This window comes from Geotrypetes seraphini, chromosome 6 (assembly GCF_902459505.1).
Source record: "Geotrypetes seraphini chromosome 6, aGeoSer1.1, whole genome shotgun sequence".
In the NCBI taxonomy this organism is placed as follows: domain Eukaryota; kingdom Metazoa; phylum Chordata; class Amphibia; order Gymnophiona; family Dermophiidae; genus Geotrypetes; species Geotrypetes seraphini.
In genome coordinates this window covers 170,613,217-170,635,000 of record NC_047089.1, presented here as the reverse complement: position 1 = coordinate 170,635,000, position 21,784 = coordinate 170,613,217, and the positions used below count along the sequence as shown (strand labels likewise).

The following is a 21,784-nucleotide window of genomic DNA, read 5'->3' as shown; positions in this document are numbered from 1 at the left end:
TAGCAGGATATATATTTCAAATCTGATATATTCTAATCAAAATAGAAAATAATTTTTTTTCTACCTTTTTGTTACCTGGTCATTTTATTTTTCACATTACTTTGGTCTCAGACTCTGGTTTCTATTTCTGTCTGTCTACTCTTAACTCACTTGCCAGGGTCTCCTGAAAATTTTACGTGTCGTCTTTCTCCATGTTCACCATTCATCTTCTCCCTTTTTTTCCCCCCCCATGTTCAGCAAGCATCTCCCTTCTCTATCTTCTGTTCTTCCCTTTCTAGTATTTCCCCTGTGCCCATCTCCCTGCCCATCTCCCTGCCTTCTCCCTGGTACTCACCAACGGAGACAGTGTCTCGGAGGTTTCAGTAGGAGACACGCTGGCCTCCAGTGACCATAACATGGTATGGCTCAACCTCAGGAAAGGTTTCTCTAAATCAAACACAGCGACGAGGGTCCTTAACTTTAGAGGCGCAGACTTCGACCACATGAGAGATTTTGTCCATCGGGAGCTGCATAACCAAGCAAAAACTGACAATCCGGAAACTATGTGGTCAACTCTGAAATCCACCCTGAACGAAGCAACAAACCTCTACATAAAAATAGTAAGCAAGCGCCAGAGAAACAAAAAGCCACAATGGTTCAGTACCGAAATTTCGGACCTCATTAAAAAGAAAAAAGAAGCATTTATCACCTACAAACATCTTGGGAAGAGAGAGGCAAAAGAAGACTATCTGGTCAGATCTAAAGCTGTCAAAAAGGCAGTCAGAGAGGCCAAGCTCAGAACAGAAGAAGATCTAGCATGGAACATTAAAAAAGGGGATAAATCCTTCTTCAGGTATATTAGCGACAGGAAGAGAAACAAAGATGGGATAGAACGCCTTAGGCAATCAGACGGAAAATACGCAGAATCTGATTCTACCAAGGCAGAACTACTAAACGAATACTTCTGCTCAGTATTCACCTGTGAGGCGCCGGGAGCTGGTTCACAACTACAGACAAGAGACAGCCAAAATGACCTGTTTTAAGATTTCTAGTTTACGCCCAGTAGCGTCTACTATGAACTTTCAAGACTCAAAGTAAACAAAGCCATGGGACCAGACAACCTACACCTCAGGGTGCTCAGAGAGCTGTGTGAAGTTCTGGCGGAACCACTATCCGCGCTCTTCAATCTTTCCCTACGCACGGGAAGAGTCCCCCTGGATTGGAAAACAGCTAACGTAATTCCACTCCACAAAAAGGGCTGCAGGACAGAGACAGCAAATTACAGACCGGTGAGTCTCACATCCATTATGAGCAAACTCATGAAAACACTGATCAAACAGAAACTCGACAAAATCCTAGACGAGGAAAATCTACGTGATCCCCACCAACACGGATTTACCAGGGGCAGGTCCTGCCAATCTAATCTGATTGGCTTCTTTGACTGGGTCACTAGACAACTGGATGCTGGGGAGTCCCTGGACGTGATATATTTGGACTTCAGCAAAGCTTTTGATAGTGTCCCACACCGCAGGCTGTTGAACAAACTAAAATCGCTGGGATTGGGGGATACACTTACTGCATAGGTTAGGGATTGGCTAAGCGGTAGACTTCAGAGGGTGATGGTAAACGGTACCCCTCCAAAACATCAGCCATGACGAGTGGAGTACCACAAGGCTCCGTCTTGGGCCCGATTCTATTCAATTTATTCATAGGAGATATGACCCAAGGGCTTAGAGGAAAAGTATCACTGTTTGCCGACAACGCCAAACTATGCAACATAGTAGGTAAAAGCAGTGAACCTGACAGTATGACGCAGGACCTACTACTACTGGAGCAGTGTTCATCGACTTGGCAACTAAGCTTCAATGCTAAAAAATGTAAAGTGATGCACCTAGGTAAAAAAAAATCCATGCAGAACTTACACACTAAATGGTGAGACCTTGGCCAGGACCACGGCGGAACGTGATTTAGGAGTGATCATTAGTGATGATATGAAGGCTGCCAATCACGTGGAGAAGGCTTCGTCCAAGGAAAGACAAATGATTGGCTGCATCCGTAGGGGTTTTGTTAGCAGAAGACCTGAAGTCATAATGCCGCTGTACAGATCCATGGTGAGATCTCATCTGGAGTATTGTGTTCAATTCTGGAGACCACACTACCGGAAAGATGTGTTGCGAATTGAATCGTTTCAGCGAATGGTCACCAGGATGGTCTTGGGGCTCAGGGATCTCACGTATGAAGAAAGGCTAAATAAATTACAGCTGTACTCACTGGAGGAACAAAGAGAGAGGGGAGACATGATTGAGACGTTTAAGTATATCACGGGACGTATAGAGGTGGAAGATGATATCTTCTGTCTTACAGGGCCCTCAACCACCAGAGGTCACTCGCTGAAAGTCAGGGGAGGGAAGTTTCATGGTGATGCCAGGAAGTACTTCTTCACCGAAAGGGTGGTCGATCATTGAAACGAGCTACCTCAACAGGTAATTGAGGCCAACAGCGTGTCAGATTTTAAGAGAAAATGGGATATTCACGTGGGATCTCTAGGGGAGTAAAGTCAGGGGGTGGGTCATTGGTATGGGCAGACTTGATGGGCTATGGCCCTTTTCTGCCATCATTTTCTATGTTTCTATTCTATGATATCCTCCTCCTGTGTACAGTGTCACTCCTCTATATCCCTATGCCTCCTGTCCAGCATATTCCTTCTGCGTTCTTATTCGCTTCCATGTCTAACCATCTTCTCTCTGTGTCCATAAACTATCCCCAATCAGCATGCCCCTTTTTGTCCCTGTTCCTATGCTCCCATCCATGCCCACCACCTCCCCTCTTTTTGTATATCTTCCTGTGTCCAGCTTCTCCCCTCTTACTCCCTTACACCAGGGGTATGCAATTCTGGTCCTCAGCCGGAGCCAGGTCAGATTTTCAGGATATCCATAATAAATATGCATGAGATAGATTTGCATCTCAAGGAGGCAATGCATGCAAATCCATCTCATACATATTCATTGTATCCTGAAAACCTGACTTGGCTCCGGCTCTTGAGGACTGGAATTGCCTACCCCTGCCACACACCAATGTGTGTCTCGCACTCTCTCTTTCCTCCCTCCCTCCCTTCGCTATGTTCAATATTTCACCCACAATTCTTTCATTCCCTTGGTTCAGCTTTTCTCCCTGCAGATCCTGCACCTCTCCCCCTTACCTCTAGCCCCCTTCCCATGGGTCTAACACCTCTATCCCCCTCCCTTCAGTGCCCAGGTATGGGTCTGGCACCTTTCCCTTTCCCCCAATCCCAAGACTAGATCCAGCACCTGTCTTACTTCCCTACAGCTCCAGCCGGTCCAGCAGCCCAAGCAACACCTCCCCCCCTTGCAGATGCAGCAGCAGCCCCCCACGATCATGGGTCCAGCAGCCCCCCTTCCTCACTCCCTCCTGATTGTGTGTCAAATGGCAAAAAAAAACCCCAACCTCTGCAACACCTCTACCGTTTTGACCCCTTTGCGCCTCCTGTTCCGGACCTACCAGCCTTGTAAAAGCTTCATTGACGAAGAAGCAACATCCAGCTGAGTCTCTCCTTCCGGTTTTACTGGTATGCTCGGGGCGGGAGGTGCAAAGGGACTGAGCCGATCAGTGTTTTTTTTTTTTTGTTTTTTTTTTGCTTCTTGACCCGCATTCAGGAGGGGGTGAGCTGCCAGACCCACGATTGCGAGGGGGGCTGCTGGCTGGGAGGTGGAGAGGGAGGTGACTCGCAGCAGTCAAATTATTTTCTGTGGGAAGAAGTCCCTTTATTGCTCCCATGGGGCAGGCCTTGTTCCTGAACCTGCGGCAAATGGCTGAATTTTTCCCATTCCTGCAGGTTTGCCATGGGAAACAGTCACCATGTCATTCTCTAGGTGCTGTGCTTTTATAGAATATAACTATTAGAAGGTGATTTATTATTAATCCCCTCCCATATTCTCACACTTACAACAATAGTGTTCGTATTTTCAGTGCGACAGACCCTCTGAGGTACCACCAACGATACTCAAAATAGTTTCATTGTATCTGGCTTGACGTACCCATTCCTCACCGGGTCTTATTAGGTAAATCTTAAATTTCAAATTTTATCATAAAAGTATCCAGGTACTTAGCTTGGTGAATTATAGTGGTCTAATTCTCCGGGATTATCATGCCGACATGTTTCACCCGAAGGGTTTTTTCAAGGCTAATATCCCTTAATTTAGCTTTTCGCTGTGTCTAACCGACCATAGGCTTAATTAGTTAATTAATTAAGCCTATGGGAGGGAACCTTCTAATAGTTATATGTTATACCGTTCTCTCACAAGAAATTCTGCATATTACTATCATAGTGCTGTTTATGAAGTGTTTTTTATAGAATAGCATGTATCTGACTGTATGTGCCAAGTAACTTAAATAATTTGGTTGCTAGCGCCCAGTTATTGATAGTTAGAGGCTTGTTACTCAATTTGCATGTGTACATCTTGGGTGTGGAAGTCTGGCTGCCATATATAAAATCTGAGGTAAAAGTGTCCATATACAGTAATTTGAGCCCATTATTTGCCTGAGTTGATGGGGGTGAAATAGCGCCCGCACAACCAAATAGATATGTTATTTTTCTTCCCTTGCCTAGACATGCCCACAGAAGCAGCACCTTTATTCTTTCCCCACACCTACAATTGTAGGTGCTTTTTTTCTGCCTGGTATCAGGCAGCAAAAAAAGCAGCTTTCTGTCTAACTAAATGGGCTTAGAAATTGAGATATAAACAATGCACTTTTATAATTAAATTGACTGACTAGTTAGATCAGAGGTAGGGAACTCCGGTCTTTGAGAGCCGTATTCCAGACGGGTTTTCAGGATTTCCCCGATGAATTTGCATGAGATCTAGAAAAGACCTCATCAAAGAGAAGAAAAAAGCATTCATCTCTTACAAACAATCAGGGACACAGGACTCTAGAGTAGAATATCTGGCCAAGTCAAGAGCCGTCAAAGCAGCAGTTAGGGAGGCCAAATTCCGCATGGAGGAGTCTCTAGCAAAGAACATCCAGAAAGGAGATAAATCTTTCTTCAGGTATATCAGTGACAGAAATAAGAACTCGGGCGGGATAATACGTATCAGAAAACCAGACGGAGACTATGTGGAGACGGACTCGGAAAAAGCCCAACTGTTAAATAAATACTTCTGCTCAGTCTTCACCCGCGAGGCGCCGGGAATCGGCCCTCAGCCACAGACAAGGGTTAAATCAGTTGACCCGTTTAGTAATTTCAAGTTTACACCCAGCAGCGTCTACTGCGAGCTGTCAAAAATCAAGGTCAACAAGGCAATGGGGCCTGACAACCTACACCCTAGGGTGCTCAGGGAGTTGGGTAAATGTCTTGGCAGAACCGCTATCCGCGCTCTTCAATCTCTCCCTTAGTACAGGTAACGTCCCGATGGACTGGAAGACGGCTAACGTCATTCCACTCCACAAGAAAGGCTCCAGGATGGAGATGGCAAATTACAGACCAGTAAGTCTCACATCAATAGTGAGCAAACTAATGAAAACCCTAATCAAACGCCAATTGGATAAGATCATGGACGAGGAGAATCTACAGGATCCCCGCCAACATGGATTTACTAAAGGGAGATCCTGCCAATCCAACCTGATCAGCTTCTTTGACTGGGTGACGAGGAAGCTGGATGCTGGTGAGTCCCTGGAAATCGTCTACCTGGATTTCAGCAAAGCATTTGATAACGTACCACACCGCAGGTTGCTGAGCAGGATGAGTTCTTTAGGCTTGGGCGACACATTGACCAAATGGGTTGGGAACTGGCTTGGAGGTAGGCTTCATAGGGTAGTGGTGAATGGCACCCCCTCCAAAATGTCAGAGGTGATAAGTGGAGTGCCACAGGGCTCCATCCTGGGCCCGATCTTGTTTAACATCTATATAAGAGACTTGACAGAAGGGCTCCGAGGTAGAATAACATTATTCGCCGATGATGCCAAACTAAGCAATGTAGTGAGCAAAAGCACAACAAACAAAAATTCAATGGTAGACGATATGATGCATGACCTACTTCTACTGGAGCGCTGGTCTAGGTCCTGGCAACTCAGTTTCAATGCCAAAAAATGCAAAGTCATGCACCTGGGAAACCGAAATCCATGCAAGGTTTACACCCTAAATGGCGAGATCCTGACAAGAACTGAAGCAGAAAGAGACTTAGGGGTGAATGTTAGGGAAGACATGAAGTCTGCAAACCAAGTGGAGCAAGCTTCATCCAAAGCAAGGCAAATCATAGGTTGCATATGCAGGAGTTTCGTCAGCCGTAAACCTGAAGTCATTATGCCACTGTATAGATGCGACCGCACCTGGAGTACTGTGTGCAATTCTGGAGGCCGCATTACCGCAAGGATGTGCTGAGACTGGAATCGGTCCAGAGAATGGCCACCAGGATGGTCTCGGGACTCAAGGAGCTCCCATACGAGGAGCGGTTAGGGAAGTTGCAGCTCTACTCACTCGAGGAACGTAGAGAGAGGGGAGATATGAACGAGACATTCAAGTATCTCACAGGCCGCATCAAGGTGGAGGAAGATATCTTCTTTTTCAAGGGTCCCGCGGCAACAAGGGGGCATCGGTGGAAAATCAGGGGCGGGAAACTGCACGGTGACACTAGGAAGTTCTTCTTCACTGAAAGGGTGGTTGATCGCTGGAATAGTCTTCCACTTCAGGTTATTGAGGCCAGCAGCGTGCCATATTTTAAGGCCAGATGGGATAGACATGTAGGATCTATCCGCAAAGATAGATAGGGAGGGTCATTAGAGTGGGCAGACTTGATGGGCCGTGGCCCTTATTTGCCGTCTACTTCTATGTTTCTATGTTTTCAATGCATATTCATTGGGGAAATCCTGAAAACCGACTGGAATATGGCTCTCGTGGACTGGAGTTCCCTACCCCTGAGTTAGATGCTCATATAGATTTTGTTTTCTGTAGGTTGAAATTTGTTAATTTAATAGTTAGGTGTTAGTATTTTGTCTTCGTTTTGTTTTATTACTAGCTACTAGAAAAGTACTATACTCAGTGAAGGTATATTTTGTTCCATATAAAGTGGTACCTTGGATTACGAGCATAATCCATTCCAGGAGCATGCTCGTAATACAAAATGCTCGTTTATCAAAGCGAGTTTCCCCATAGGAAATAATGAAAACTCGCTTTGATACGTTCCCCTCCCCACGAGAACTGGCATTACTCCCCCTGAAGGCCCCCCCCTGTGATCCGCCACATCATGCTCAAGGCCCAGCAGAGGAGGAGGACGATCTTTGGGCACCAGCACCAAGCACAGGATATGCCGGTGCCCAGATGACTGTAAGAAGTGGTGGGGGAGTGCCAGATCGCGGCGGGGGGGTGCCGGATCACGGGGGGGGGGCGCTCGTAAATCGAGCCACGCTCGGTTTCCAAGGCGCTGATTTTGCAAATGTTTTGCTCGTCTTGCAAAACACTTGCAAACCAGTGCACTCGTAAACCAAGGTACCACTGTACCTTGTTCAAGAGCTGGGCAAATGTTTTCTTATTTAACATAAAGACAGAAAAAAAAATTCTCTACTTCCTCTAAAGCTAAGCTACTCAATTGTGTATATGTCATTTTCTTTTCTATCTGACACTTGAAATCCTTTTTTTTTTTTTTTCAATGGCACGGGTTATTTACCTAAGATTGATAACTTGATTCAACTATATTAAATGTGCCTTACGTAAACTTCATTACCTTTTAGTGTTCTCCCCTTTTGAAAGTCAACATTTTTGTCTCTGTATTAGACTGGGTGGGGTGGGATGGAGAGGGATATACCACCAGAAGTTTAATCAAATTTCTCTCTTGACATGGTATGTGTTTGTAACTTCTGAAATATTGCTTCCAGGTACTGTCATGGAAATTGATGCCAGAAAACTATCCTCAAAGTGATCAAACCCCTCCTCCCTCTTACATCTACGGATCACAGCATTTACTTAGACTGTTTGGTAAAACCTTTTTTTTTCCTTTCTTTCAGTGTATTGTTGGCCTTTATATATTTTAAATTGTCTTCCAGAAGATTACTTGGCAGAATAAAAGCGTGATAGCTATATTGGCCCTGAAGAGAAGTGCAGCCTTTTTATAGATTATGATATTTTTTTATTGGACCAACAAATAAGACATGTATGGGCTTTCAAGCCCGAATACAGTGGCGTAGTAAAAAGGTTTGGGGGGGGGGTGCGGACCGCCCCAGGTGCCATCTTTGTGGGGTGCACCAGCACCTTTCCTCCTCTCTGTGCTCTCTACACGTACTTCTTGAAATGTTCACCAGTGTGAGCAGTATCTTCCACTTGCTGCTCATGCTGGCCTCGACTCCCTTCTGACTTCACTTCCTGGGTACGGGACCAGGACGTGACATCATAATAATAATAATAACTTTATTTTGTATACCGCCATACCCAGGGAGTTCTAGGCGGTTCACATCAATTAATCAAAGTTACAAACAATGAAGTCGTTGAAGGAAAGGAAAGTACAGGTCATTTAAGTTAACAGGTTAGGAATGTACAATAAGAAGGAGAGGATGGAGTTCAGTTCAATGATGGATAGGGTGAGGGAGGAGGAGAGGGGTATTAAGGGTTCTGTTCGGGGAATAGGTGGGTTTTGAGTTGTTTTCTGAAGTGGAGGTAGGTGGGGGCATCGAGTGCAATTGGGGCTAGCCATGGGTTCAGTTTGGCTGCCTGGAAGACGAAGGTTTTGTCGAAAAACCTTTTGAGATAACATAGTTTTAGGGAGGGGGAAGGCGAACAGATGAATTCTGCGGGAGTTCTTATTGTTGCAATTTAAATAGAAGTGAGGGTTGAGGTAGTTTGGAGATATACCAAAAACTGTTTTGTAGCAGAAGCAAGCAAATTTGAATAGGACTCTGGATTCAAATAGTAACCAATGTAGTTTGTGGTAGAAGGGGGTAATGTGTTCCCATTTGTTCAGGCCAAATATAAGGCGGACGGTGGTGTTCTGAATCAGTTTTAGTCTCCTGGTGGTTTTTTTTCGTGGAGCCCAGGTAAATGATATTGCAGTAGTCCAGGATGCTGAGAATGGAGGATTGTACCAGCAGGCAGAAAGAGGTGTCATCAAAGTATTTTTTTATGGTGCGGAGTTTCCAGAGCACTGAGATGCTTTTTCTGACTGTTAGGTCGGTGTGTTTCTCGAGGGATAGGTGTTTGTCTAGCGTGACTCCCAGTACTTTTAAGGTTTGTTCGAGGGGGAAAACCGATCCCTTCACTTGTATTGTGGTATCTTTGATTTTGTCGTTGGGGGTAGCTAGGAAGAATTTAGTTTTGTCAGGGTTTAATTTTAATCTATAGGATAACATCCAGAGTTCTATCTGATTAAGCAAGCTTGACAGGGAGTTGAGCAGCTCCGGTGTGAAACTGGTTAGCGGGATGACAATTGTAATGTCATCTGCGTAGATGAAGAATTTGAGCTTGAGGCTTTGCAGGAGGTTTCCAGGGAGGCGAGATAGACGTTAAACAGGGTGGGGGACAGGGGGGAGCCCTGTGGTAGAGTGCCAAGGCAAGCATGAGCAGCAGCTGGCGCCGGTGTGAGGTACGCAGGCGGGGGGCACTCAAGCAACGTGGAAGAGTGGGGTGGTGCATGGCACTGCGATGCTGGGCACCACTGCCCTGGGTGCCAACCTCTCTCACTATGCCACTGACCAAGCAGATACAGATTTCATAAGAGAATTAGACCCGAGTGGCCTCCAAAGCTCACATATTACGGCTTTGTTCAATTGCCCAATAAAAGGTACAAAACTGCACAGCTTCTAGTTGTATTGTTTAGCCTTTGAGTCTGCTCTGTGAGGGCTCTGATTATATATAAGCTCCCTATACAAATACATTCAGGTTTGCATTGTTGCCCCATTTTATGACTCACTGTCACCACTTAATTAGAGAGAATGGTCTGTTTTACACCCAACATGAATTGTAATTACTTTTCTTAAGAAGCTTGTTCAGAGGCTCTCTGTCTAGAGCAGGGGTTCTCAGAGCTCGGGACACACCCAGCCAGTCAGGTTTTCAGGATACCTACAGTGAATATGCATAGATAGATCTACATGAATTACTTTCGTTGGATGCAAATATATATCATGCATATTCATTGAGGGTATCCTGAAAACCTGACTGGCAGGGTGTGTCCCAAGGACCGGGTTGAGAACCCCTGGTCTAGAGCATCCTTTTGGTATACTGTTTGACTCTTTTCTAGCACAGAAACAAGGAACTGATGCATTTACAGAGCCTGTTCAATTATGCAGTGCTATTGCAGAAGCTTTAGCAATGAATAATTGGTTTGTAAAATTTCCTGTATTGACACAGCTATCAATTGTATTCTTTTGAAATGCTACAAATGCCAATATTTATCCTGCAGATTTAGAGAGTAGAATGGCTGGTTGGATTCTTGAATCATCTGTGTTAACTCAGGCATAAGAGAACACATCTGGGCTTGGTATCTGCTTCAGGATAATGCCTCAGCCAAGTACTTGTAGAAAAAAAAGTTCCATACCTCCTCATGAGCATTCTTGAAGCAAGCCACTTGCTGAATTGCTTTGACATGAGACTAGTCCAGACATGGACGACTCTGGTTCTCGAGGGCCAGAATCCAATCGGGTTTTCAGGATTTCTCCAATGAATATGCATGAGATCTATTTGCTTGCCCTATTTGCATTGGGGAAATCCTAAAAACCCGATTGGATTCTGGCCCTCGAGGACCGGAGTTGTCCATGTCTGGACTAGATGTAAGAGCATGGAGGTAAGATAGTATATCTGCTTCAAGTGGCTCAGTCTGATAATAGGGGCCCCAGCACATGCAGAACTGCACATGACAAGCTTTGACTTGATGGAAAAATTCCCAGTGCTCTGCAATAGACACACGACAGCTTTTTCTTCCATTTTTATTCATTACTAGTCATTAAGCCCGTTACATTAACGGGTGCTAGAATAGATGTCTGTCTGTCTGTGTTTCTTTATCTCTCTCTCCTTGGCCGCTGTCTGTATCCTTCTGTCTCCCCCTGCCCCCCGAGCAAAGCTGTCTGCCCCCAGTACCCACCTCCCCCCAAATGTCTCTCCATGGCCCTCTTCTTTCTTCCCACCCCAGAGCAAAGCTGTCGGTCCCCAGCACACCTCCCCCCAAAGCAGCCCCCTTTCCCTATCTCTCCATGGCCCCTTCTGTCTCCCCCCAGCACACCCCTCCCCCCAAAGCAGCCCCCTTTCTCTCTCCCCGTCTTTCCATGGCCCCTTCTGTCTTTCCCCCCAGAGCAAAGCTGTTTGCCCCAAGCACACCCCTCCCCCTAAAGCAGCCCCCTTTCCCTCTCCCGCTGACTCTCTCTCTGGCCCCCTTTCTCTGGCCCCCTTTCCCTGCCCCTGTGTCTTTCTTTCTTTCTGTCTCCCTCCCTCACGCTGTCTGTCTGTCATTTTTCCCCACTTCCCTATGCAGCAGGAACAGCATTTCCCTCCTATTCCCCCCCTTTCCTGTGCAGAAACAGTAGCAGCATTTTCCCCCACCCCCCTTTCCCTTCTCTTACCTTCTCTTCCCTGCTTCGTTCGGCCCCCTCCCCCTTCTTTTACTGCTGTTGTCCTGCTCCATCCGGCCTGTTCCTGACCCTCCCACCGCCGACAAACCTCGGGGTTCCAGCGCGTAGGCAGCACTTTAAACACGCTGCTTCGCAACCTTCTAGTGCCGATTTCCTCTGCCGCGTCTGTCTCCGATGATGTCATCAGAGACGCGGCAGAGGAAATCGGCAGTAGAAGGGCGCAAAGCAGCGTGTTTATAGTGCCTACGCCACTGGAGCCGGGAGGTTTGTGGAGGGTCAACGGTCGGAGCGGGGCTGCTGTCCACCACTCGGTTGCTGCCACTGGTGCTGCCTACGCCGCTGGAGCCGGGAGGTTAGGAGAGAGAGAGAGCACAGTCGCGCGCCTCCAGCCCCCGCATGCGCCCTGAGGTTTAGAATGTTGCCACAGAAGCACACCTCAGGGCGCCAGCGCTCACGAATTTTCAAGAGCGCATGCGCCTCTAGCATTTTATTATTATTGATGCCTAAGCTGCTTGCATCTACATGTAGATGGCCCCTTTTAAATAATTTCTGGAAAAGGAATCTAATAAAAATGCATGTATCAGTAGAGCCTATGGGGTTCTTGCTGGCTATCCTAAAAGTGAGAAAGTGAGAAGCAAAATAAGGGGACATCCTCTTGGCCTTGGATTGGGGGGGGATGGACTTTGCCATATTCAGAAAAAGGGATTCTTAATAAAATCATAGCTTAGTAAGATGTTCTTACACTTTGTGTAGTGGGGGGAATGTTTAAAGAATTGGATCTTTTGGTGATGAAACTTCATAATATTTCAATAGAGGTAATTATGGCTTCAAAACAAATGCCTGTTTGAACTGACCATACTACACACGCAAAATATCTGCCCGATTTAAAAAAAAAAAAAAATTAACCTCCCCTCCCTGAACATCCTTCCATTCCCGAACCCCCCCCCAAAAAAATTTGCCCCCCAGCCGTTGCCACCGTTTAAAATTATGGCAGGAGGGTTTCCACTCCCTCCTGCCATCAGTCCCACCCACCCAACCAAAAACTAATGGCAGGAGGGATGCGAACTCCCTCCTGCCACCCCCCCCCAGACGCCCCCTCCCTGTTCCTTTAATGGAGCAGGAGAGATGCTCAATCCCTCCTGCTCCAGTGCTTCCCGTGATGAGTCTGAGGAATTAGACCCCACCCCAGTGCATCATGCGATGCATGGGGCGGGGCCTAAGGTGCCTCAGCCAATCAGGAACTTCCTTAGTGTGAGTACTTACTAAGGAAGTCCCTGATTGGCTGAAGCACCTCAGGCCCCCTCCCAAGGGAGGAGCCCGAGGTGCCTGAGCCAATCAGGGCCTTAGGCCCCGCGCATCACATGATGCACTGGGGCGGGGCCTAAGGCCTCAGACTTGTCGCAGGAGGCATTGGAGAAGGAGGGATTGAGCACCCCCTCCTCCGTCAAAGGTATGGGGAGGGGACATCTGGCGGGTGTCAGGAGGGAGTTGGCATCCCTCCTGCCATTTGTTTTTGGGTTGGTGGGTGGGACCGATGGCAGGAGGGAGTGGGAGCCCTCCTGCCATAATGTTAAAGGTCGGCGGCTGCGGGGCACATTTTTTGGGGGGTTTGAGCACTTGTTGGTAGGGTGGGTTTAATTTATTTTTGGGTTGGTGTGTGGGGAGTCGGGAAGCATTGGAGCAGGAATGATTGAGCACCCTGCTCCATGGGGAAGGGCAGGAGAGTCGGGGCTGAGAGCAGGAGATGGAGCAAAGAGCAGGAGATCGGGGCTGAGAGCAGGTTTTTTTTTTTTTTTGCACAAGTGACTGGTCCTCACCAGTTGCTTGTTTTTGGATTGGACAACCAGTCGGTAAGTTTTGTGAACTGTGTCCTTCCTACTTTGTATGCCGATTCCCCTCATTTGCATGCACTAATCGTTGGAGAGATTAGTGAATCGGGTCGGAGGGAAATCGGGTAATTTGGTGCTTAGAGCGATTGTAAAGCTCTGCTTGTATGAGAATTCACAGACTTAGCTCTGTAGCTGACAGGCTGATCCCACTGGGTACCTGTTAGCCAGCCTGCATAGTTTTCTCTTTAGTTCAGGGCCATCCCTGAGGTGGTCTCACCTTCTGTTAATTAGGGGTCGAGTGCAGGCTGTTAGGCAACTTGGCGGTGTCTCGCACTTGGAGGTTGCGCCTCCGCCCATTCCAGTGTGTATCTGCTGGTCCGCAAGGGTGGAGGTGTAGTTAGACATTGGAGTCTGACTGGCAGCCCGAAGATCAGCTTTATAGTAGCATTCCCAGCATTGTGGCAGTGAATATTCTCATCCAGCTACTGTGAGAGAGCTGAAAGCAGGCTTCCAGCACTTCTAGCACTGATCCTGTCTGATCACAATGAGTACACAGGCTGGTTGAGAACTGACAGCAGTCATTCAGGGAGCTGCGCAGGCCCAGGCTGGAGCGTGAAAAGCTCGCTTCTGCCTTGTGCGCCACTGGCCCTGAGATAATGAGGCAACCGTCCAGTGAGGGAGGGGCAGGAGTATAGAAAGCTCACTCTTGCTGATACACCGCTGGACCAACAGGATTTAAGGAAGATTAAAAAGGTATGACGAGGGGAGGGGATTTAAAAAGGGGCACAGACATTTCCACCTACTTTTGGATGCAATCACTCTTAGTTGTCTTTGTTAGTAATTTTACTTCATACTGAATCTTCAACGAAGGTATTGAACCCGGGACCTGGCGGATTGTAAGGCCGCCTTTGCTTCAACATTACCCCTCCAAAACCTTAGAGAGAACAATTAGATTTCTTCCAAAACCCTGTTCATATATGGTAAAGCACAACTTACCCCCCTCTTTTACTAAGGTGCGTCCATTGACTAACATGCATGTGTTAGCGTTTAGCGCATGCTAATTGGTTAGCGCACCTTAGTAAAAGAAGACCTTAGGGGTCCTTTTATCAAGCTGCGGTAGGGGTTTAACACATGTAATACCGCCTCCTGCGCTAGCCACTAATGCCTGCATTGAGCAGGCATTAGTTTTTTAGCCGGCCGCGGGGGTTAGCGCGTGATGAAATGTCCGATGCGCTAACCCCTCTAGCGCACCTTGATAAAAGGAGCCCTTAGTCTTCCATAAAAGTTTAAAAGTGTATTTATTTAAACAAGCTTTTCCTGAATAGGGTGATACCAGCACTCTAGTGAGAACATGCAATTTGCATTTTTGATTTTTTGTTTGCATGATTTATGTATTTTATCTGTACCCTGCTAAAACTTGATAATGTGGGTTATAAGTATACTTCTTTTCTATTTTTGTGGAATTTTGCTATCCCTTTTAAAGCTTTTTGACTTTTAATTTAATTTAATTTGTTTTTGGGTTGATATGTGGGGAGTCGGGGTTGACTTTTTAATATTCGATAGGAAGAGTACAAATGATTTTATTATATTGTATGTATGAACTGATATTAGTATGGTGGGTGACAAGGGGATAAATTTTATTTTGGAAACGTGTGGTATTTCAAGTGATGTATTAAGTTAATCTGTTATTATTTTCTGTAAACTTAATGTAAATATAAAATGAATAAAGAATATTTAAAAAAAAAAAAAAGATTTCTGTGCATCAGTATAAGGGATCCTGTGAACACAGGTAGTACAATTTTTGTTGGTCGTTTCTAAATATATCATATCCACTTAAACCAAGGTTTCTCCCAGGTCAGCGTGGGTACTAGAACTCTATACTAGTTTTTGGAAAAGATTTTTTATTTAAGTTAATTCCTAAAATCTTGTGCTTTTGTCTCCATTTGCAGTAAAGCTTCCAGAAATAATGGGGAAGATGTATTTTTCTGACAAAAACCTGAAGGCTTTGTTAAAGCATTTTGAGCTTTTTTTAAGGTAATGTACATGATAATAAAAACTTTTAGCGGGAGGGGCCTTAGGCACTTGGGCCAATTAGGCCCTAAGATCCTGTGGGTTGGGCAGGAGAAGGGTGTGCCCGCCTCATTTGGACAGAGGCAGGCCTGCTGGCCGGACGGTGCAAAGATCCATCCGGCCAACTTGGTGGTAAGCTTGAGGGGAGTTCCAGGATGGGGGGTCCGGCAGGAGGGGTTGGGCACCCTCCTGCTGGCGATCTTCGGGGAGGCCGTTGGGGGGGCCGGGGAGGGCGGTTAGGGCATTTTGTTTGGGAGGGGACCGGCAGGAGGGGTTGGGTACCCTCCTGCCAGCGATCTTTGGGGGGGCGGGTTCTTTCAGCAGGAGGGGTTGGACACCCTCCTGTTGCGAACTTCGGGGGGTTGGGGAGACTGGCGGCTGTAGCTGCAGCCACTATACTAATCGTGGCAAGGAGATCCCTTGTCGCGATAAAGTATAGCGGCCGTGTCTACTTACCATGTAGGTCAGCATTTTGCTAGCCTACATGGTAAGCATCTCCCGCTCTGCTAGGGAGACGCGCAGGGCTGCCTAGGTTTGCCTAAGGCTACCGCCTAGCCTTAGGTGAGCTTAGACAGGCTTGTGGGCCTCCCTAGGCTCCCGGAGGTGCCTTCAATATAGGCGGCCTGCCTGGGGAGCATTATTTTGGAAAACGTGCCTCCTGATTGGCTGATTAGACAGCTGATTAGACACCTACAGCTGCCTACAATCGGGACGCACTTTGCAGAATCAGGGCCTAAATGTATGGTGGTATGATTATTTTTTACCCTCCGTATCCAGGCCTATCCTTTTTTCCACTCCATTGTTCCTCTAATTTCCTTACATTCTCCCCACCCTGTGTTCCTGCTGCTTTACATATTATCCCCTTTTCTTATTCTCTATCACCTACTGTCTTCTATGAGATTTTAATACGTAAGTTGATACACGATTTGTCAGAATTTATTACATCTCGCAATAGAATATTGAATATTGTAGAAGACAAAACCAGAGATTCTGTTTATTCTTTAGCACGCTCCAGACCGGTAGAGGTTAATCTTTACGAGTGGGTATATATCCCAATCATGACCAGCAGGTGGAGACTGAAACAAAACTGTGGAATAGTACATAAGAGATACCTTCCCCTATTCCTATCAGTCTTCTTTCAGTCTCTAGCAGGTGTTGAGTGAGCTGTACCCATCTTCCTTGGTAGGGCTGTTGGAATTTGTTTAGGGGTTTCAGGTCCCTGTTTTTGGCTGGATTGATCTTGGGTGGGCCCTGTTTGGGGGTCCGTCCGACCTTGGGGGTGTCAAACCCAGTGGGTCTCGAGCGGGGTCCCTCCACCCATTTCTTTCACCTCCCCACATTTTTTTTTTTTTTTTCGAATTTAATATTTATTGAATTTTTCAATATATTCCCCACATTTTTTTTTAGAGGAGCCTCAGCAGTAAGCCTTGCCCCCTAATTCAAGCAAGGCATACTGCTTTGAGAGCCTGTGGAGTCTGTTCTGTTAAAAAAAAAAATCCTGAGGTAGTGCCGATCTGGAGGGTTGTTTCCCTTTAAATTTACTGTATTTTACTATATGTTTGCACTAACCGGCACTTTAAATCTAGCTAGGTCGCGTATGGAGCAATGAGCACTTCTCAGGGGAAAAAGTGCTCATTGTACTCCAGACGCGAGGCATTTGCAGCCGGCCTGTGCAAGCAGTGTTCAGGCCGGTGTGGTGGAGGAGGTCCGTCAGCAGCGGCTGCAGGCACCCAGAGCTCCCCGCTGATAGTGCCTCGCGAGTCAGCTTGGAGCACGCTTCCACTGCCCACGGAGGGATTCCCTTGACCGCCGACAGTCAGGGTACAAAAGATTCCCTCTCAGCTGACTTTTTAACAGTATGCTCTGCTCCGGAAGTGGGCGCCCCAGAGGCACAGTTTGGATATCCCTGTTCCTCTATGCGGCTTGGCAAGCTACAGTCTTCGTTGGTGGCTCCAGACCTCTCATCTGGTTCAGGGGGGGGTGAGTGGATCTACCACAATGGACGGTGCTTCTCACGGATGCCAGTCTCCTCAGTTGGGGAGCTCAGTGTCTAGGTCACTCAGCTCAGGGCACTTGGTCTACAGAGGAGGCATCCTGGTTGATCAATGCGTTGCACTGTTAGCCTTCCGCTCCCTTTTGATGGGTAAGTCGGTCAGAGTTCTGTCGGACAATGCCACGGTGGTGGCTTACTTCAATCGTCAGGGAGGCACCAAGAGCACTCAGGTGGCGCAGGAGGCGGCTCGTCTCATGCTCTGGGCAGAGTCACATCTTCAGGACCTCTCGGCCTCTCACATAGCCGGGGTGGAGAATGTTCAAGTGGACTTCCTCAGTTGTCAAACCTTAGATCCCAGAAAGTGGTGTCTCAGCCCCATGGCCTTTCAGTTGATAGTGCAGGCTTGGGGTCAGCTCCTGATGGACCTGATGGCCACGAGTAGCAACGCCAAAATGCCCCACTTCTTCAGTCGTCACAGGGACGGTCAGGCCGAGGGTCTGGATGCTCTGGTTCAACCATGGCCAACGGAGGGGCTTTGTATGTGTTCCCTCCGTGGGCAGAGTTCTTCTCTGCATTGTTCGCCATCCGAATCTGGTGGTTCTGGTGGCTCCGGATTGGCCTCAGTGTCCGTGGTATGCGGATCTGGTGAGACATCTGGTGACTGATCATCTTCCTCTGCCTCTCTTGGATGACCTTCTGACGCAGGGTCCCGTTCCCATGTTCGATCAGATTCCCTTCTGTCTTACGGCTAGACTCTTGAAAGGGGCCGCCTAGGTAAGAAGGGGTATTCAGATAAGGTGATCTCTACTCTCTTGGGGTCCCAGAGGCTTTCTACCTCTCGGGCTTATGTGAGGGTTTGGCGTCTCTTTGAGTGGTGCCATGCGTGGGGAGTGGTTTCTTTTTGCGCTTCTTTGCCTACCATCCTAGAGTTCTTGCAGGATGGCCTGGATAGGGGACTGGCTTGGTCTTCTCTCTGGATTCAGCTTGCGGCCTTGTCAGCCTTTCGTGGGTTGTTGAAAGGTCAGTGTTTGACTCATTCCTGATGTGATTCGCTTCTTGCAGGCGGCTAAATTGCTCAAGCCTCCCATGTGACCCTCTGTGCCATCTTGGGATATGAATCTGGTTCTTTCGGTGCTAGTGTGCCCTCCCTTTGAACCGTTGGGCGCCTGCTCTTTGAAGGACCTTACTCTTAAAGCGGTCTTCTTGGTGGCCATTACTTCTGCTCGACGTGTTTCTGAGCTGCAGGCTTTCTCTTGTAGGGCTCTCTTCTTAGAGTTTTCTAGGGAGCGGGTTGTCTTGAGGCCTGTTCCTTCCTTTCTGCCTAAGGTAGTTTCTTCTTCTCATGTCAATCAGACAGTGGTCCTCCCGGTGTTGGGTAGTCGAGAGGAGTCTTCTGAGCAGAAGCAGTTGCGTAAGTTAGATGTCGGTCGGGTTCTTCGCTCTTATGTGCAGAGGACCAAGGAGAACAAGAAATCAGATCATCTCTTTGTCCTTCTAGTGGGTCCTCTTAAGGGGGATGGAGCTTCTAAAGCTACTATTGCGCGATGGATCAAGGAGACTATTTCTTCTGCTTATCTTCTGAAAAAGAAGCCTGTTCCAGAATTTTTCAAGGCTCATTCCACTCAGGGTCAGGCAGCTTCTTGGGCTGAGTCTTCGCTTGTGCCTCCAGTGGACATTTGTAAGGCGATGGTTTGGTCTTCCTTGCATTCCTTTGTCAGAAACTACCGGGTAGACATTCAGTCATGTCAGGATGCGGTATTCGGTGAGTGAGTGCTGGTATCGGCCCTTCGGGGATTCCACCTGTGATGGGGACTGCTTTGTTACGTCTCACTTGTAAAGATTAACCTCTACTGGTCTGGAGAGTGCTAAAGAAGGAGAAATTAGGTTCTTACCTGCTAGTTTACTTTCTTTTAGCTTCTCCAGACCGGTAGAGGTCCCCACCCTGTCTATTGTTATGTTCTTGTGGCTGTTGCGCGGGCAGTTTTTGTTTTTTTGCTGCGTGTTCTAGTATTTTTCTAGGGCTGTGGAGAATTGAAGAACAGTGGTTATGGCTCAGCTGGCTTAGCTGGCAAGCTGTGGGGACATTTTCTTTCTGGTATCTCTCCTCTGCATTTTCCAACAGCATTTGGATATGTTAGTTATTACTCCTGTTCAGAGTATTGTTTATTCTGTTTCCAGTTTTTAGTCTGTTTCCAGTTTTTAGTTCTACTTGGCTATTCGACAGATAGGAATAGGGGAAGGTATCTCTTATGTACTATTCCTCAGTTTTGTTTGTCTCCACCTGCTGGTCATGATTGGGATATATACCCACTCGTAAAGATTAACCTCTACCGGTCTGGAGAAGCTAAAAGAAAGTAAATTAGCAGGTAAGAACCTAATTTCTCCTTGTTCTTGTAACCTGTAGTTTTCAGCTGACTGGCATACACTACATCTACTTCAGAAGTTTATACTGCAGAAATGTTAGTGTATTAAGTGTGTGCATATTATTGCTATGGACACTGTGGCTGTTCATAATAGCTCCCGTTAGCACATACTTAACATTTTGTAATATGGTCCAATATACTGATACTGTAGATACTTTACTTTGGTATAATAACCTTAACTATTTGAATTTCTTACAGATTTCTTGCTGAATACCATGATGAGTTCTTCCCAGAAACAGCTTATGTAGCTGCATGTGAAGCCTACTATAGCACCAAGAATCCTCGAGCGGTTTACTGAGGATTATAAACTTTTTTTTTTTTTCCATGATCAAATTCTGCTGCTGCTTTTGCCCTTTAAACCAACAGTGGAAGATGAAAAGAAAAAAGTGTTTTTCTTCATGGAATGCCTTGTGTGGAACCTCAGTGTGATAGAAACGGATCACTTTATTTATTTATTTTTTGTCAAGAGTTGTATAGAGATTAAATTCTTATTCCTTCCTGGTGTCGTATTTTATTTGTATTTGAAGAAGCTTTACAGCAATTTTGAACATATTGGACTGCGTAGAATTGTATTTAAAAACAAAACAAAACTGAACAAAAGCCCACATTCTTTAGCAACAAATTTAATAATAAAAAAGCCACTCCATGTGGCTTTGATTCATAGTTAATTTACCTATTCCAAACCCATGTTCTAGGTAAGTTACAATCGTGTAAAAGTTATTTCCCTGCCCAAATAGATATATAGTCTCTGCTCCTGAGCCAATGACTTGCCCAAGGTAATAAGGAATGTCAGTTGGAGTACCTGGTTCTTTCTTGCTACTCTGATTAGGTTATTCCTGCAGAAAATTTTACAACTTGAAAAAAAAAAGAATGGACTTTGGAAAACATTGGTGTCTTGTCTTGGTTATTGGGAGGCTGTTGTAGCCTAATGTTTTGTATATAAGAGTGACGGAATTTTTATGATCATTTTGGTGGTTCAAAATGTGTTGTTTTTTTGAATTTTCAACAAAATCTGGTTTCTTAGCCAGCAATGTTTTAAAGATGCAATCATTTCCGAGATCTTGATGTAGCTGGTAATTCTGGTATTTTTGTTTAGGTTGGTGTTTTTTTGCTTTTTAATTGCACTTGCTTATTTTCATGTCAGCTTGTATTTTTAATGCAATGTCATTCCTAATGCATTTTGAAATTAGAAATAAAAGTTAAAGAAAATAGATTTTAAATGTTGCCAGTGGCTCTTATTAGATCTACATGTTACCCCCAATTTGATTTCTGGAGAATTGTCATTTAATATCACCATTTTTAACATCTCTCCACCTCAAAGGGAGGGGTGTTTGAAATGGGCATTTTGCATTCACCTCAAGGATCATATTATTATTCTTCTTTGGTTGTTCGGTAGTAGAGGTTATCTTTCATAGATCAAAAACCTTCACAATCAAATGACTGTACACTTCTCCCTCCGGATTCACGGGGGATAGGGGCAGAGCCGGACCGCAAATGGTGAAATACCGCAAATATCTTCTGGTCCGGCTCTGACCCACCCCCACCTCCCTCCTGCCTTCCCCCCGGCCTTACCTGGTGGTCTAGCGAGCTTTCGGGGCAGGAGCGATCTTCCTACGCTCCTGCCCCGTGCAGATCGCCAATAGGAAATAGCTGCCGTGAGTTCCCGTAGTCTCTTTAGACTACGACAGGAACTCCCCACAACCATTTCCTATTGGCGATCTACACGGGACAGGAGTGTAGGAAGATCGCTCCTGCCCCGAAAGCCCGCTAGACCACCAGGTAAGGCTGGGACGCCGGGGGGCAAGGCTAAACTGTGGGGACTTTTCCTTTTTTTCCCCCTTCCCCAAAAATTGCGAATATGTGAAATCGCGATTGCCGAAACCGTGAATAGGGAGGAGGAAGTGTATAATTTAAACGTGAAGAAACCA

The 21,784-nt window shown here is 46.4% G+C and overlaps 1 protein-coding gene across 1 annotated transcript in view; it reads left to right on the top strand.

Moving 5' to 3' along the window:
- MSL3 (MSL complex subunit 3) overlaps window positions 1-21,069 on the top strand; it is a 118,404-nt gene extending 97,335 nt beyond the window's left edge. The window contains exons 11-13 of the mRNA XM_033947964.1: window positions 7,867-7,966; window positions 15,320-15,404; window positions 20,055-21,069. Coding sequence (XP_033803855.1) covers window positions 7,867-7,966; window positions 15,320-15,404; window positions 20,055-20,154 — 285 coding nt within the window. The 3' untranslated portion in view covers window positions 20,155-21,069. The remainder of the gene's footprint in view (window positions 1-7,866; window positions 7,967-15,319; window positions 15,405-20,054) is intronic.
- The last annotated feature ends 715 nt before the right edge of the window (window positions 21,070-21,784 follow it).